Source organism: Haliotis rubra, unplaced genomic scaffold (genome assembly GCF_003918875.1).
Source record: "Haliotis rubra isolate DU_JTF1 unplaced genomic scaffold, ASM391887v1 Scf283, whole genome shotgun sequence".
Classification (NCBI taxonomy): Eukaryota; Metazoa; Mollusca; class Gastropoda; order Lepetellida; family Haliotidae; genus Haliotis; species Haliotis rubra.
This window is the reverse complement of record NW_025766925.1, coordinates 422,694-442,045: the sequence shown is the minus strand read 5'-3', so window position 1 is coordinate 442,045 and position 19,352 is coordinate 422,694. Positions and strand designations below refer to the sequence as shown.

The window sequence follows — 19,352 nt, the reverse complement described above, 5'->3', positions numbered from 1 at the left end:
GTCACAATGCACAACGCCGTCAATTTTGCATTAACTTCCAGCTCTGCATAACAACATGTGTGTGAAATGCATAACACTATCAGAAGAATGTGCTGTACAGGACACGGGCGCTGTGGTAGGAAACACAGCAAGTTACATCTAAATAGTACAGGTGTCATACAGGTAGTTCAATACCTGCAGATGTTTAGGTGAGATGGAAGTGATGTTACAGACATCAAAAAGGTAAAAGGGAAATACCAAAGAAACATATTAGAGAATCTGGAGCCGAAATGTTTGCAGACGTTATGGAGAAATTTGGAAACATTATAGTTACCTATTAGTTGAGTTTGAACTATAGGTGAGTGAGTGGAGTTAGTGAGTTTAGTTTTACGCCGCACTCAGCAATATTCCAGCTCTATGGCGGCGGTCTGAAATAATCAGTCTTGACCAGACAATCCAGTGATCAGCAGCATGAGCATCGATCTACGCAATTGGGAACCGATGACATGTGTCAACCAAGTCAGCGAGCCTGACCACCCGATCCCGTTAGTCGCCTCTTACTGAAGACCAATATTCTAACCCGCACCTTCACTATAGGTTTAATAGGTGGGTGTGACTAGTCGATACTATTACCTCGACAAACGAAATGACAAACGCTTGTTCTGTCAGATTGACGATTGATGAACACTCATCTCAAACAAACATGGCTGATATTGTAGTTACAGAAAGAGTGACTACGTGTATGTTTGTATTGTCAGACTCTGTATATAACATAAACATTGATGTTTCAGCGACAATCACGTGTGTAAAGCTCTGTCAGTGTAAGATTGTCTTTCTGGCAGTCCCGGAACCATATTTCCCTACCACCCACCCCCTTCTGTGATGCTGAAGCATTAAACAGAGCAAGTCTAGATTATCCCCAGATCTCGCATTACACTGGGGCGCCTTTTCAATATAAATGGAGTTTCTATTAAAATTGCATCTCTCTCTCTCCACCTCCTTAGCGGTGGTGAAGCCTTGTGGTTAAAGTGTTCGCTCACGACGAAGATCCGGGTTCGATTCCCCACATGGGTACAATGTGTGAAACCCATTTCTGGTGTCCCCCGCCGATATTGCAGGAATATAGATAAAAGCGGCGTAAAACCAAACTCAACTCACTCACTCCTTAGCATTCAGCAAAAAAAAGCTTGGCTTATATTTTCTAGGTTAAGAATATACTCATGCCAATAATGGTTGTCACCCCCTTCAATTTTTTTAATTGGAGAGGGTGGGTTGAGGTGAGGTGTGTAGGGTTGGGGTGGGGAGGGGGATGACAACCATTATTGGCATGAGTATATAACTTTAAAGAAAAAATGATGCTACGACGCTCCATTAAATGGTAGTTTATTCTCTTCAAATGTCAAGATTTGCTATAATAAATAGTAACACATTAATGCATTAACAATGCTATTGGGAATACATGGAAAAAGAAAAGAAAAAGATACAAGAAAAAGTAGATCTGTTGACTCCAGACTCTGTTCATATGACTTCAGCTACAACCGTGAAGCCACTCGTCAGGTAAATGTAATAAAAAACATCAAATTTATATCACTCTGGAATACTTAAATCTTCATACTAAATGCTTCACTTGTTCAATATGTATCTGCTACATTGCTTTAATTTGACTTTTTCAAGTTACGTTGTAAATACCTTCACTGATATTGTTCCATTGTGCGATCAGAAAACGGCTGACTGGGCTAGATCGCTAACTTTCTGTTCCAGCGAATTAATGCCTCGCTCTTAGTGTGGGATCGAGTCCCGGATAGGACCAAACCCCTGAAGGTACTAGAATGTTTACTTTACAACGAAAGGATAATCACAGATATAACATATGTTACACGGGATCACAAACCTGGGACTAGACCTAAGGTTATAACATCTATATCTCCTGCATGATGTTTGTGGTACCTTAATGTAACCTGCTTTTGTCGACTTTTGACATATAAATAGTGCTCGTAACAATAATTACTATTTACATGTATATTAGATATGTCAGAGATATTCATAATGCCCTTATACTGCTGACCGGTCAGCACTTGTATGAAGAAAATAATTCTGTTAATAATAACCAACTGACATAATAAGAGTTCAACATGGAGTTGTAAATGTACACTCATTAGAACGCCGGATGATTCCCTGTCAGGTCGCGTTCCACGCCGATCCTGTTGCTTTACCAGCGCACTCACGATCAGTCTGTTTTGTTTCTGTGCGTATCGGGGAGCATCGATCGGTCCTTTTCCTTAGCCCCGACACTGACGGTCACTCTCGTGTACCACTGTGCTTAAGGTCCCTCTTCGTTGGTTGATGTCGGTCACGTGATCAGTTCACTACGGTTTCGTCTCTGCAAAACGACGTAATTCACTCATTACACATACATCAGAGAGAAAGCGAATACAACACTACGCAACCTTGAATACAGATGACGCCAATAATGAGGCCCTTTACCCCGTGTTGGTAAACGGGATTGGGGGTTAGGTAGTTCAGAGGGTTGTGATGCTTGCATACAAATATGCAAATTCCAATAAAAAAAATTAAAAAATAATTGTGAACGTAAATCTATATAAACTGACTTACAAAAGAAAGTACACACCTGCTGCTTTGGTAAAATGTTTTCCTAAAAACAGCGGAATATTTAGAAAAGTGTTTTGATTGCGACTCACAAGTCACAAACATCGTGTATGTGTTGTAATAACACCATACATATCGTACCCAATTGGAACATTGATAGCAAAATATTCACGTTGTTTTCATAGTCTCAAAACACCAGGTGTGTACTTTCTTTTGTACATCAGTATAGATATTTTTTGGTTCGATATTTTTCAAGTGACTAAAATTTGAATTGCACCTTTCTCCGTATAGTTGCTGTAGTATTCAGATATAGGGTAGAGCAACTAGACTTTGAGTGAAGGACCTACGGGGACGGGGTAACTGACTGACTAACTAACCCATTTCTATTCTGGAAACCAGGGGTAAAATTTATGTAACTTTACTTTTGTAAAACATGAGGAAACATTCTCCAATGCTTTCTGAAATAATTCCTTTTTATAAGAATTACGATTATGAGTTCAGCATATTTTACTGATTTGAATCGAATCCCGGTCTCCGTCGTGAATAACTTTAACAACTAGGCTACCGAACGTTGTCAGCAAATGTGCCATGCAAATCGTAAAGGTACGTTCCTTTCATGTGGGTCAATGAAGCCTTGATGAGATCTTTTATCTCTCGTAATTGAAATGTGTATGACAAGACAATCAGTATTAACATGTCAGTCTACACGTACATCACCAATGTTTGATAATAGCGTGGTGAAGGCGATGTGTCAACCATTATACCCGAGACATGCTCCCCGGCTGACAACGTGACATGCTGTTATCTTCATCAGGCATTTCAATTTGAATGTACCTGGTGTCCCTCAGCGTCCCTTACTTCCCAGCCCAGCTTCAGGGGATGATTTAATCTATCACAGGCCCCATGCTAATTAAATATATGCAATTTATGTATAATTTTTCTCTATGCTTGTGTATTTCATATATGCATATACTTCACGTACAACGAAACAACGGGGAACGATGAAATATTTTTTGTAATTCTTGGTGAATCATGGTTCTTATACGTGGTATATTTGAACGTATATCGTGGTGCGCTCACGGTATAAATTTGTATGTGTTAATCATGGTACAATTACACGATATTTTTTAAACAGTCACTCATGGTAACTTTCCGTCGTTAATTTCCCTTTGTCAACTATGTAGTCCTTAAGTATTGCACGTCTATATGTCAGTCATGACATTATTCTGTGCTTTACTGCCACGTGATCATATTGCATGAGTGAGTGAATATGATTTTACGCCGCTGTCATCATGACTCCAGCAATATTACGACGGGGAACGATTACTATATGAGAGTCAAGTGAATATATGTCCAAATGTTATGTTTTTAATATATATGTTTTTACATTCAGTCATTAAATTGTAACGTGGCATATCCTAATAGTCTTTTACCCGTTTTCCATGATTGCCAGGAATCTATACTACATACATTTATGTAAACAATCGGCTTTCATATGGAACTACATTTTAAGCCATCATCGATATTTTCCAAGTCTGGTAATTCCTGAAATTCCCAGTAATCCTCAAAAACAAAATAAATGAAAAAAGCAGATGGGGACACGTCGTGTGACGTCATCGCTGTCATGTACGTGCTGGTGTGAGAGATGTGAGAGGAAGCATGTAGCAAGTGAGTACTGTGTAGCTCCGCCCCCATAGTGATATCACAGATACCGCAGGGAAACATACCGGCAGTGGAGGCTGGTGATACTGGCCGCATGATGGACAGCTGATGAACGTGCCACTGCAAGCAAACAAACAATACAGGTCTCAAATCGCGTGAACAAAATGTCAATAATTAACTACATCAACTTTCATTAAACATGAAATTAATCATTGTCTGTACCAGTTTGTTTGTTAGATTGTTGTTTAACCCCGCACTCAGCAATATTTCAGCTATATGGCGGCGGTCTGTAAATATTCGAGTCTGGGCCAGACAATCCAGTGATCGGCATCTGAAGCATCGATCTACGCAATTGGGAAACGATGACACGTGTCAACCAAGTTAGCGCGCTTCCCACCAATAGCTTCCTACGGCAAACATGGGTTGCTGAAGATCAATTCTAAACCGGCTCTTCATAGGTCGATTGTTCCAGACTCGATTCGTCATATACTGAAAGAGTGAGTGAGTGAGTATGGTTTTACGCCGCTTTTAGCAATATTCCAGCAATATCACGGTGGGGGACACCAGAAATGGGCTTCACACATTGCACCCATGTGGGGAATCGAACCCGGGTCTTCAGCATGTCGAGCGGACGCTTTAACCATTAGGCTACCCCACCGTCCCTATACTGAAAGAAATATAAATACGTCAACAATCCCATTGGTAATATACCGAAAAGTAAAATTACAGGTTGTTTTATGTAATTGTTCACGGCTAGTATCTACTGAAACTATATACTATTACACTTTCTCATTTATTTAAATTCTCCATACGCTGGTTTAACAAAATTCTGGTTAAAACCGTGTGGAAATTGATCTGGGTTTTCCTTATTGCTTGACCCTGTATATACGTGCTGTGAGGCAGACCTATGTGCCAGGTAGCCCCACACTGCATGTGAAGTACGTGCTGTCTGATTGATACATATGACAATGTGACAGAGGGTTATCTCGGTGGTGTGATCTCCTGCCGTCTGTACACTTCTTACAGATACTGCGGTGATATCTCCAAATTAGGATGTGATACTACCTGACCCTCAATGTGTAACGTGCTGTGTGTGCAATACTCAATACTGGACACTGGATTTATCAAACGTGCATACAGGGATTCGACAAAACGTTAGCTGAATGCGCATAATAAAATATGTCCTTTTGGTAATATTATTGTTTAGCAATAATTTTGTGTTTGCCTTACATTTGACACAAATGTTTAAGAAGTATACTGTTTCCAATAGGTCTTCAGCAAACCATGCTTGTCTTAAGAGGTGACTAACGGTATCGGATGGTCAGACTCACTGACTTAATTGATGTTATCGGAATATGCTCATCAAACCAATCAAAGGATTGCTTGAAACAGACTCGATAATTTACAATCTGCTCTTATAAGGTTCGAATAGTCCCGAGAGCAGCAGCAGCATCAAACATTTTAATAGTATGCTTAAAAAGATGGAAGTTTAGTGGTGATGGTGTGTATGTGCGTGCGTGCGTGCGTGCGTGCGTGCGTGCGTGCGTGCGTGCGTGCGTGTGTATGTTGTAATAACACAAAACACAAGAAAGGTTTGCAATGTTGCAAGGACGTTTCAGGATTGTTTCTTGCCCGCTCCCCAATCCGAGGATGGGACAAACAGTTACCCCTACTATTCTTTGCAGACAAAAGAATAAGTCGTTATAAATCAAATGTGTCTTGTTTTCATGTTATTGTTAGTACGATTCAAAGCGGATGGGCATTTTAACAGGCATGTTATAGGGGTATTCAGTTTGCACATTTGTGTTCCTCAAGATCCAGAGACCTTTACAGCGTTGCATATACTAATTGCGACACCAACTGTGATGGTAACTGTGATAAAAACTCCAATGGTGCCGTGGAAAAAGTATTTGCTTGAAAATTGAATTTGTTGTGAAAAAGCCGAAACACTTCAAACTTAAGGTCCAAAACACAACCCTGATATCCTCTAAATAGATTATATTAGAATTCAATAAGCCCTTGTTTGTTTCATTTCAAGGATCAACTAGAGATGCATACATTCTGTGCATGACAGTTTACATTCGTAACTGTACAGAACAGCATAGACCAGGGTTAAAATGAATGAACGAGACATAGTGAATGTCTCGGTACTCCAGATAGCAGATTGGATGACTGGCGTGATAGAAGATCCCTATCTAGATGCAAGAATGCGACAATACGCTTGGTATCCGCGATAGACGTGAGGACATCACATCTGTGTTACCGGCCTATCTACACACTGTTATGGACAGCGATGAATCATGCACCTGAAGATGACGTCTAGATTAGTTCAAGTATTGCACCATGAAGCTTATCAAAACGAGCAGTGTGATTCTAGAAGAGGTTCTGTCACTTATATTAAACGATAAACGTCCTGTCACCGAAACAAACAACTTGATTTTTGTTTAAAAGGATGTGAACATGAAATATCACATCAAAAGGATGTAAAATTCTTACCCTGATATTGGAATGCGCTCAAAGGACAGCAACCTGTACAGAATCCAGTGGTATAGCACGAATGACGTCATGTTGTTACGTCACGATGTGATGACGGCACAGCATTAGGAAGCAGAGTGTTCCAATGACATCACAGCTGAGCATGCATAAGAGGCAAGCAGGCGAACAGCGAACATAGTTTCAAGAAATAGCGAGAATTCAGAGAAAATACAAGTTGCGGATTTAAGGGATGAAAAGTCCATCCAGCCTATTGTCTGTGTACATAATACATACAACTGATGAGTTTTACTGATGATAAGAAGGAAACTTGTGTTCCGAGAAGATATACTTAATACACGATACTTTCATCACAGTCGCTTTCACGCCCTTTCATTCGCTGACGTCATGATGATGTCAAGGTTAGAGCTATGACGTCACGTCCATAAGTTCATCACGCATGCTCATAGTAGAATGGTTATAGAGTCCCTGTGCCATTAGATGCAAAGCTAATGGATTCTTCAAACCACTTGCTTTCTTGATCTTTGCCCGTTTGTTTTGGAACCAGATCTTGATTTGAGCTTCCGTGAGTGATAGAGACAGAGCTAGATCCTTTCTCCGTTGTTCTGTGAGATACCGGCAGTCATCAAACTCTTTCTTCAGACGTTGGAGTTGATCATTTGTGAACGCTGTCCTTGGCCGTTTGTCCTCCTGTTGCTGTTGTTCTTGGTGTCTTTCTCGCGCCTTCGCCTTCCTGGATCGAGGACCTTCGAAAAATAGAAATTCTCTGTCATCAAGCTATCAAGAGTGGATAGGGCTTTTTTTAAAGGAGGTGTTACAGCTTTTGAAAATCAGATAATTCATCTATTAACATGAATAAATCAGGATACAGTTTTTTGAAGCTAACATATATATAGTCAATTGTTCGTTATAATTGCTGTGAACGCATAAGTAAATTATTGCAATATCTTTTAAAACTATTTAGAGAATCTTTAGTAGTTGTGGCGGGTACCTGAAGCCCAGGACATGCTTACTCCTTTGACGAACACCTGGTGTCATCACGGATTTAGAGTGATCAATTCATATAATATTAGCTGCTATTTTGCTCTTTACGCCAATTGGAATTTGGTGCTGTTGATAATCAAGACTATACATTCTCTTACATAGACGTAATTTATCTATATTGCAAATATTGATATCTTGATGCAACTGTTTCGTTGATAAGCACACATCAGTAATTAAGGATAAATGTTATCCCTCTTTGATACGTTCTACTTTGCAAACGACGACTTTATATGTCAGTTAAATATGCTATGATAGCAAAAGACCAATTTAAAAACTGGGAAACATAACAGCTTGCAAAAGGTATATTTTACAGATACACGATGAAGATCTGCGTAAGTACTGAAACACTGCAAAAAGCATCACGGACACGTACTCATTAAATTTTCAAGTAAAATGAATCTGTTGTACATCCAAACTCTTGAACAAAGTTCATTTTCAAGCATATATGTCAACCATTGCATGTGACATTGTTCTGGGGCTCACTGTAGTTCTTTTAGCCAGACATGTTGAAAAATGAGTGGAGCTGTCATAAGAAATGTGATATCGCGGGGGTGTAGAAGCAGTCTAAATACGTTATTGTATGTTAGTTGGAACAATCCACGTTGTACACGGTGTCAGAAGATCTACCTGCTTAAAGTCTTAGTAGAATAGACTGAAGACTGTACGATAGCTCTCGCAGGGGGAGATAATGCCTAGATAATCAGCGATTTGGGTCTGAGTGTACATGATTCGTCCATCAGAGTGACCCGGATTTAACCCTGGCCAATTAGAACACCCTACCTAAGCCAGTCATTTTTCATGCGTTGTACTTTCTTGACAACTGATCTCCGATATTAACCTCACGTCAAGGCTGCAGTCAGACTAATTTTCTGAGTCAATTTTCCCATCCAGATTTGCAAGCCCGGCTACAGGGAGGGGTGCTAATCTAGCACCTCGTACCCAAATCAGGTGTCTCTACAGATTTGAGAGGCAAGTGGACAAATGGGGCTGGTTTACGACCGTCCCGCCAGTATTGACCGCTTTAATTACAGCCTATCGTCATCAATTTTGCTTCGGTTCAGGCCTCAACCGACGCCCCGTCTCGCACAGAAATAAGTTGGTGTGAAAGTAGTACTTCCTCCGATTGTCTTCAGCCCGACTTGCGACTTAATAATCGAGCAGCTTAACTAATTTGGTCATTAAAGCCAGGACGGGGGCTAATAGGCTAAGCAGTTGACTAATCTATTATTTCTGATTGCCTATAATATGACCGACTCTAATTACACCTACGTCAGGGCTGCTTTGCAGTTCCCATTAATCTTAGATACACGGTAGCACCACAAAACAAAGCGGCTTCCCAAAGTGACGGCGGACAAACGCTATGGTTTCCCTCAACTATGGCGGTGAACTTTGATTTATTCTACCCGCACCCACAAGACCGAAAACAATTTGTTAATCTCCTCTGAGGAAACATTAAGTTAACGGCACAGTAATAGTTCCCTTAAGACTTCGTTTAACAAGCCTTTATTAGAATATATTGACTCGGTCTGCTCTCTAAAACACACGCCTTATCGCAACGATTGGAGCAAAGTTCTAGTTTAGATTTAAATGGGCTATAATTAGCGACGATTAAAGTCAACAATCAAGTCAAGTACGAGCGGAAGATGCTCTGATTGCGTCTGTCTGTTTCCCACGTGCACAGAAACTGAAGAAGATATTTGCAATGAGAAGACGTGTACTGATACACATCTCCTGACACACACAGGTTTAAGCCTCTGAGCCTCGCTGATGACTGCAACTATAATTTACAGCATGTGAAAAACAGATTAACTTACTCAACTCATTCTATCAGATCCAAATGTATAAGTTCTACACTGTCAATGAATTTGTTTCCATTATTGAAAGTAGAGTAATATTGAACACAACAACAAAAATATGTTTTGTAAAAAGACCGTTCTGTTATTTGATTCCTAATTCATATAATCTTTTTTTCCCCAAGGACAGTCTGTGATGTTGAGAACACATTTTGAACGATGATGTATATTATGGACTTCGGTGGTATAATATTTGTACAAGCCTTTGAATGGCATTCAACTGAAGAAGGAGTCAGCATATATAACATATGTTATATTTGGGATTACACTTTCTTTTAAAGTACAGATTCTAGTACATTTGTTGGGTTGAGTCCCATCCGGGATTCGAACCCACACCCTCAGAGTCAGGCACCTAATCGCCAGCACACAAAGTCAGACGCCTAGACCGCTCAGCCACCGCGGCTTCCCCACCGCGGCTTCCACTAGTGGAGCGGCCTAGGCGTCTGACTTTGTCTGTAACATTTGACCACTTTCTAAATGGCATTGTGTATTTCAGAGTCAGCATATACCTGGAAATGATTTGTTCCTTATAATAAAGAAGTTGACGACCATACTTTCTGTCCCTAAATATTTGAATATCACACAATATATAAACATCGGCGTATACAGATGATATTATGGTTAAACAGTCAATATTCATTATGTAATAACTTTTCAAAGAATAATCAAGTTTTTCATTAGGATGAATAGATTATTATTATTATTGCCTACGCTACATTTCCACATTTTGCATCGGAGACAAACCTTGATTGTATTGGAAAAATAACGTCTTCTTTAGGAACGTTGAAATATTAGTGGAATCGATATACATCGTGAAGTGTTTAAAAATAGGAGCAGTTATAGAGCAACATGATATTGCGCCTCAGAAATATATTAACATGCTTATTATTTATGGATGTCCGTGTCAATATGTTACAAATTAATAAGATGAAAAGAGACATTGATGGATTGAATTAATAAAGAGAGTCAAGTAAGAAACTACACAAGCTTTAATTACAGGATACTTTATATAGTTTTTAATTACACCAGTATGAATAAAATCATTTCCATGGCAGTAAATGCCAATTAGATGTGCTGTACATTTGTCTGTGGAAGAGTCATATACAATGTAGTCCATCGTATCATAAATTCAGCATTGGCTCTACTCTAACGTTGAGATATTCATTGATAAAATCAATGGTGGATTTAATTAAAGTGGGTAATACAAATACCCAATAACGAGACACGTGCAAGTCACATGAGATGTAACACAGTCTGAATTAATTCCTCAGACTGTAGCGAGGCAATATGTATGTTGTATCGTCTCTAGTTCACGCTAATGCTATCAAGTGTACGACATGTGAGTAAAGTGAATAAAAATGGTGATAGTGTTATGAATTATACTCCATCAACAATATCCTTATGCCAAGCATGACCAACTGCTTGATATGGTGCCAGTAGGATCTTGGTTGTTGTTAGTAGTGCAGTCTTGTGGTCTTCATTAAATGGAAGTATGAATGAGTGAGTTGAAAGAATTCAGAATGAGTCTTCAATACATGGTAGTATTGAACATTATTAACGGATAGTTCAGTGTAAGGCATAGCCACTGAAGTATCATTGAATCGGGATGGTATAGTATTGAACATTATTAACGGATAGTGTAGGGTAAGGCATAGCCCTGAAGTATCATTGAATCAGCATGGTAGTATTGAACATTATTAACGGATAGTGTAGAGTAAGGCATAGCCCTGAAGTATCATTGAATCAGCATGGTAGTATTGAACATTATTAACGGATAGTGTAGAGTAAGGCATAGCCCTGAAGTATCATTGAATCAGCATGGTAGTATTGAACATTATTAACGGATAGTTCAGTGTAAGGCATAGCCACTGAAGTATCATTGAATCGGGATGGTAGTATTGAACATTATTAACGGATAGTTTAGAGTAAGGCATAGCCACTGAAGTACCCTTGAATCAGCATGGTAGTATTGAACATTATTAACGGATAGTTTAGAGTAAGGCATAGCCACTGAAGTACCCTTGAATCGGGTATTGTCTTTACTATAGAGACGTTTACGAGAGATATCTACTCTGTCATATTATAGTATATTGTCAGTATTACAGGAATGCTGAGAGTGGTATAATCCCTCGTGCAGTATATTGTCAGTATTACAGGAATGCTGAGAGTGGTATAATCCCTCGTGCAGTATATTGTCAGTATTACAGGAATGCTGAGAGTGGTATAATCCCTCGTGCAGTATATTGTCAGTATTACAGGAATGCTGAGAGTGGTATAATCCCTCGTGCAGTATATTGTCAGTATTATAGGAATGTTGAGAGTGGTATAATCCCTCAGTGCAGTATTATTGCTGAGTCAGTATAATCCCTCGTGCAGTAATGCTGATAATCCCTCGTGCAGAGTCAGTATTTCAGGAATGCTGAGAGTGTATAATCCCTCGTGCAGTATATTGTCAGTATTACAGGAATGCTGAGAGTGGTATAATCCCTCGTGCAGTATATTGTCAGTATTACAGGAATGCTGAGAGTGGTATAATCCCTCGTGCAGTATATTGTCAGTATTACAGGAATGCTGAGAGTGTTATAATCCCTCGTGCAGTATGTTGTCAGTATAACAGGAACACTGAGAGTGATTTAATCCCTCGTGCAGTATATTGTCAGTATTACAGGAATGCTGAGAGTGGTATAATCCCTCGTGCAGTATATTGTCAGTATTACAGGAATGCTGAGAGTGGTATAATCCCTCGTGCAGTATATTGTCAGTGTTACAGGAATGCTGAGAGTGGTATAATCCCTCGTGCAGTATATTGTCAGTATTACAGGAATGCTGAGAGTGGTATAATCCCTCGTGCAGTATAAAATCAGTATTACAGGAATGCTGAGAGTGGTATAATCCCTCGTGCAGTATAAAATCAGTATTACAGGAATGCTGAGAGTGGTATAATCCCTCGTGCAGTATATTGTCACTATTGCAGGAATGCTGAGTGTCATTTAATCCATCATGCAGAGTACAGAGTCTGTATTACTGTCATCTGACCTTGTAAGTACACACAAATTGACACGTCAAAATCTGCCTTTATCTTCGTAACACGCACACTAATCTTCTATTGTTTTATCAGTCTCGCTGAGGATGGGGGGTTAAGTGTGTCGACCACTTCAGTCTCACCCCCAACCTCGATAACGACGCTCACGTGCAGCACGTCATGTCAACTCAGACATCCTCCGCTAGAGGTCGCTTGGAGTAGCACGGACATGCCCGAATGATTGACACATTCGCGAGTCCATTCCACAACAGGAGTCTTCAATTGAATTGTTTGTCAATTTCAAATCATTACGTTCTTGAGACGGACGGATAGGGGCGTTTCAAAAAGAAGTATTTGTAGTAGTTTGACTTGAAAGTGTCAAAACTTCTTCATTAATTGCCTTGATATGTGCGACAGTCAGCGAGAAATACCAAACTGAAGATGGACTTTCAATAACGAGGAGTGCCTGATAAATACCCACGACTTGACAACATTCACATCAATCAAAAAGAACAGTGAACGCTATTTAAAAGAGGTGATGAAATGTGGGCTGAAGGTGCTACAATGGGTACATAGTGCAAGAGTATATGAACGCAGTACATTGATAAATGCAGTGTCTTTTAGCTGCTGTGGGCGTTGCCACATATGTCTTGGATGCAAATGAAGCATCTTGCATCTTCAGTTGCACAGACAATAAATATGTGCGCTCTAATAAGGTACTTTTACTTCTAATACTTAAAAGTAAAATCTTTAAATCCTCAATCCCCTAACTGCACATACATAAAACATGCAGAAAAAAAGCCATTTCACCCTTCATTTCACCTGTCTCTAACGACAGAGAATGTTGGTTAAATAGATGTCATTTTTTATTATATTGCGAAGCTCGTTCATCGTTTTGAGAATATCACCACTAAATTCGATTTTGTGCAAGAACTATGTTTTATTTTAAGAAATTGTGAAATCTCAAATAAGGCACCACCTCTAATACACATCCTTAATACGGCTCGGTCGTTCCTAGGTACTCTCAGTACAAAGAACATTCACCATTTGAAGGTGATACAGAAACAAATGCTCATAATATACATGTTCTCGGAATCGTACAATGGCTTTCCCTTTCAATAGAGACGTTTTAAAAATAAGGAAACGTTTTTTTCACCTGCAGTGTCATCATCAGTTGCATTTCTGTGCATTATAAATGGTTATTTACATGTTCATCGTCCACTGGTATTGGAAAGCATTTCTCTCTATTATTGTGAGCTGATGGCAATAAAGTGAGTATCAGGTAATTCAGTTATCAGAGAAGTTGTGCACGAGTAAAATGCAATTGCGCCTAACTGCTTTCCACTCGATTTAGTAACAAGGTAGATGTTTTTGTCATATTTACGAATAGGATGTCATTTATTCTTTGCACGGCGATATTCGTGGCAGCATTTCTAAAGCAGGCCATGTTGTTGGATGTTATCATAGCAGATTTATTACAGACATTGCTGATGATGAAAACACACTTACCAAAGTAATGGCAACAGAATATGACAGAACTATGGAGGAGACGCATGCGTGGACGTTTCCTATTTCAAACTCGGCAACAAAGATACTTCGCACTTTCTGAGGATAGAACGTTTAGGACGACAAATCATACTATCTGAAGACAATTCGTAATTTTTATGACCACACATGTAGATCTAATACCTAACTCTGCGTTTAAGCGTTAGCATTGGCAAAACGACAAAAAAAAACGTTTTCGAGACATGCATTATTTCTTTAAAATGTTGTAAAATAAAAATGGAACAGGAATTGAAACTCCATCATTGAATAGTTTCAGGGTGGAAAATAAATAATTTACTTCTATCAATAAAGCAAATTGTTCTTATAATACATATACAATATACATAGTCAGAAGCATCTACAAAGCAAATTTACAATTGTGAAAAATGTATATGTTTTTGCAAACAACAGGTGGATTATTTGTCTTTTATGAAGTTGTTTAAATATAGATAAAAAATCTCTTAGAACTTTCAAAACAGCTCGAGCCTTAGACCCCATACCATGCTCGATGAGGTGTTCAGACATTCAGACAAGCGACTATTATTTGTGTGAGTCTCTTATTTGCGATATGCTACTCCTCCTCGCTGCGTGGTTCAAAGCCTTCTTTCAAAGTATGTCACTATTAACTATTACAAACCCCTATACGTATTCAGGTTTCAAATTTGAAATTAGTATCATCATTGTCATATTGTAATCCTAAACGAACGCTATAGTTGCAAAACAACGGGACCTAATTCATCCACAAAATGTCAATACTGGCTTTGTTGCATCATTAAATTCTTTTAAAAATTATGCTCTAAATAGGAGCATCGTTTACAATGGAAATGTCAAAAATACAAGGAAACTATGATTAATCAATTTTCACATGTGATTAACAATTCAAAGTAATTTTATGAGCAAAAAGTCACAGTGGGTTAATGAAAATCTCTAAATTGTTTTAACTTCTTTGTTCAGCACTGTAGACTATGGGGAGGTTTGTGATTAAATGATTGCTCCTGTCGGAGTTGTTAAAGTTCTGATGTCGATCATATCATACAATGAATGATTAATATCCAAATAATATTAATGTTCAACTTTGAAAACTAATTATCAACAACATTTCAACAAACTAACCCAATTATACATCTCTCCGACAATTTATTGAATTATGTAAATTAAGGAATAGCCCTAACTGCTGGCTCCACACCATGCTTGGTGGCTGTAACAACTGCCCTGCACATCCTCCCAGTGCCACCCTACGCCCAACCTGCAACACCCCCTGTACCCCCTACTCTCACCACGCCACCCTACGCCCCATCCATACTACTCCCCACTTTACCCAGTTCTTAACCACACTACCGAGCAACACACAGCTACTCCACCTCTCACTGAAGTCACTAGGAAAACACAAAGGGAGTAGACTATTGTTTTGTCATAAAATGATAAAGTCTTTGAACGAATGAAGCATCATTCTGGGATATTCTTTGTAATAACTGCCGTCGGCTAATTGCCTTGAAAGTTTAAACCTCTAGATCTCATCATTAACAGTTGAAGGGTTCAATGAGATAATTAATCATACATGTCTAAGGTTGACCCCAGAATATCAGTTTTCAGTTTCATACAATCCATGTGTGATGGGTCACTTGTTATATTTATATATTTATATATATCACAGCTTCTTTATGGGTACAATGTGTGAAGCCCATTTCTGGTGTCCCCAGCCGTGATATTGCTGGAATATTGCTAAAAGCGGCGTAAAACTAAACTCAGTCAGTCAGTTCTTTAAGCTAACAAACGTGAAGAATTGACAAATTTAGAAGTGATGTACAGGTGTATCTTCAATCCTATTTGATGTACATTTAAGAAGAAGCAAAACCGTGAATTGAAAGAAGTATGCGCCAGTCAGCCAATATGTTTTTATTGAGAGTACTCTCTGAGATGTGCAAATTGTCAATTCACCGGTTCAGTGAAAGTAACTCCTCAGCCTACTTAAAGAAATATTAAAATAACAGCATTTATTATGTTTTGTCTTCTACCTAAAATACCCATATGATACGTTGATTAGCAAATTATATATACGTTACATTTCCCCCAGCGCTAAAGCCACACTGTGTTCACTGCGCGTATCGAAATAATTGCACGCATCTCATTCAAACCGCATTGGTTCAAACACCGCACGTGGCAGATCAATTTGTTTTGGGAAAGGAATCAAGCTGAAAATTACACGATAGTGCAATCTCTGGCATTTAAAATGAAATGACAATAATTCAAAACTAGTCACACTGGGTTATTTTGGCCCATGCTGTCTCTATAAAACTGTTTTATACATCCCTAACAATTGGTGCGTTGCGTTGTGTGTATTTATTCTTGACTTCAACCCCGGGAGACAAAGAGGGACTCGGCACTGAACAGACATGCAAGGGGGGAATTGAGCTGTGTAGCAACGTGAGTCTGTTAGATACACAAGCAAACAAGATTGGATATTTTGGCGGAACACAAACACACGAACATAAAATAGTGGAAAATGTAGCAATGGCAGAACAGTATGGAGAAGAAATGTGAAACGTGAGCTTCTGCCTCAGCATGCGCTGGAAACTCTAGCTTGTTGACAGTCGTTAATATAATGCTTATACAACTCCACGACAGAAAAAACCGCCCCGGTGTTAAACATATTGTATACATTGGCATGCAGTTTATACGCATTGTCATCAAAGTATAGGTACCGATAAAGCTGATACTGTAAAAAAGCCTGCATAAAAGTTAAAAAACACGAAATGACGTTTAACTGGTGATGTATATGGGATATATATTTTATAACAATGCAGTGTGTTTAAAAGTAAAAAAAAACTGTAAAAATTGGCGAGATTTAGTGTTTAACGAAATAAACACATAAAGGTAGGATTTAAAGTTTACATTTAATTATTTTCATTCGAAATTTAACAGACACCGGAATCATAACGCGCACATGTCACTATGTGTTTGTGTGATAGACTAGTTAGATGTCATCACGCATGTCCGTCAGGAAGCAGGCCAGAGTTGAGAAATGACGTTTGTCATACCTGTAGGTAATACTGATTGCTTGTTCATGTCACGAGTGTAGGTAACAGTCTCTCGTTCCAGTAATTACTGGATGCTTTTAGCACCAGAGTGCAATAACAGTAATTTTACATGCCAATTATTTTGTTGTATGTTATTTGTCAGATGACACTAATACTGAATCCAATTACTGACTATGAACAGTCACAGGTATCAAATCACATGAACGAATTTACGAGATTTTAAATTTTAACTCAACAATTAACATGGTATCAAATTCCAATGATATACGAATCATATATTTTTTCACAGCATTCAGTTAGCACATTAAGGTTAGTCGTCATTGGGAAAATTCAGTTCAAATACAAATATATTAAAAGGCTTTTATCTGAAATTTATTTATATTGGAAGGGCGTTTTAAAGTACAGTGGACTGACAAATAACTGATATCAAAGATTAACTGATATAAAGAAATGATTTAGAGACGCTGAGTATCAGAACAATATAATCTGTAAAACACAAGAAAACATGATTACATTTCTAAATGGTTATCTTACATATTTACTGTACGAAAACCTATGATTCATAAAAATTAATATACATAAAAAGCATATATTTTAAACGATTTATAATTTATTCCATATCTATAAGATTCATATAGGAGATCATTGAATATCTAAGATACAGATATGGACCTGTCCCTTATCACTGATCGTTAACAAATAGTGGTTACTGCATATACATAGACTCGCACGTACGTATACGAACCATAGGATTTCATAGCCTTACATTATGAATATCGGTTTTAATTATCTATCTAACAGGCAGTTACGGTCTTAAATAACACAGGAGTAATATTAAGGTGTAAACACAACACAGACTTTGATTATTTAATGGAGGTAATGTGATTTAATGTTATACTTCAATAGTTTACTGCTTGGCTGAATACGGTGTTCCTGGCCTACCTGACGAGGGTCGATCTGAATATCTTGTGCAGTACACCCAAGCAGGCCACATTTGGGCTGGCTTCTCGTCCGTCTTTCCTGGGGATGGTTGTGCTGATTCCCGGGAGGCAGGGGAATCGGATGGGGAGGTGGATCGTCTTTTCAAGTCCACAGGCGTAAACGCCGAACCAATTCTTACTGTAAACTTTTTCACACCAAAGTCTGGTTTGAGAATTTCATCAATGGAAAAGTTCGTTAAATTTTGAACTGCAATCTCATGTCCTTGGCTATCGGAATCATTGTCCCTGTCGAGGCAGTGTGGATGTGTATCCCCCATGTCTGTCTCTGAATCTCTCTCAACAGGCGATGATAACCCACCGTGCTCTGTCACACATCCATTCAAACCCTGCTAACATCATACCCCGGACATCTACACTCAAAACACACTTGTCGTAAATCGCTATCTGGGGGCGTGGCTTTTGTTTGAGTGGCGTATCGACTCGACCAATGTGCGCTCGAGCTGGTGTGATCATGCAATGGGCATAGTGAGTGCGATAATTGAAAACAAATCGAGTGTTCTGCGAAATGTCTCGTTTAATAATTAACCCAGTGGTCTTGTCCACAGACAGATTTCACGCGCTTGAAATCTCCTTAAAACTTGGGTTTAATGACATTCAACAGAAGTAGTTTACTCTGAGAATCGGAGCGCGACTGATACATGTATCAATGAGTATGCAGTTGGTCGGATGATGAGCGATATTCGTGAAAATTCAGTCGTGAATTTATATGAATAGCTGGGTTTAGAGAATGACACCCGTTTGAGTGAGCTGGCGCCAGAATAAAAACATAAGCAAATCGACCCAAAGAGCGCCGGATGGGGAGGGAACTATAGACTGGGGGCATTTTAAATGCCTGGAAACAAAGAGACATGCCGCATGTGTACATACACGGCCAACACTCTAGTACTCTCTCTCTCTCTCTCTCTCTCTCTCTCTCTCTCTCTCTCTCTCTCTCTCGTTCTCAGTGTTTTGCTTTTTGTTATAGGTGGTAGTTTAATCAGAATAAATATTCATATTCGAAGTTATCAAACAAATTGTCACACAAAACGATATAAAAGCACACAAAATACACGTAGTTTATTTAGCCTTTCTCAAGTAGTATTGTTTATTTTATTGCAAACCAATCAGG

At 38.8% G+C, this 19,352-nt stretch overlaps 1 protein-coding gene across 1 annotated transcript; it reads right to left on the bottom strand.

Moving 5' to 3' along the window:
* Positions 1 to 1,345: 1,345 nt before the first annotated feature.
* Positions 1,346 to 18,584, bottom strand: LOC124281368 (homeobox protein engrailed-1-B-like). Its single transcript, XM_046717404.1, has 4 exons — positions 18,186 to 18,584; positions 6,745 to 7,487; positions 4,314 to 4,368; positions 1,346 to 2,359 (listed from the first exon to the last, which is right to left on the bottom strand). Exons 1-2 carry the CDS (start codon positions 18,499 to 18,501, stop codon positions 7,150 to 7,152), a joined length of 654 nt encoding a protein of 217 aa, XP_046573360.1. The 5' UTR covers positions 18,502 to 18,584; the 3' UTR covers positions 1,346 to 2,359; positions 4,314 to 4,368; positions 6,745 to 7,149.
* Between the last annotated feature and the right edge of the window lie 768 nt (positions 18,585 to 19,352).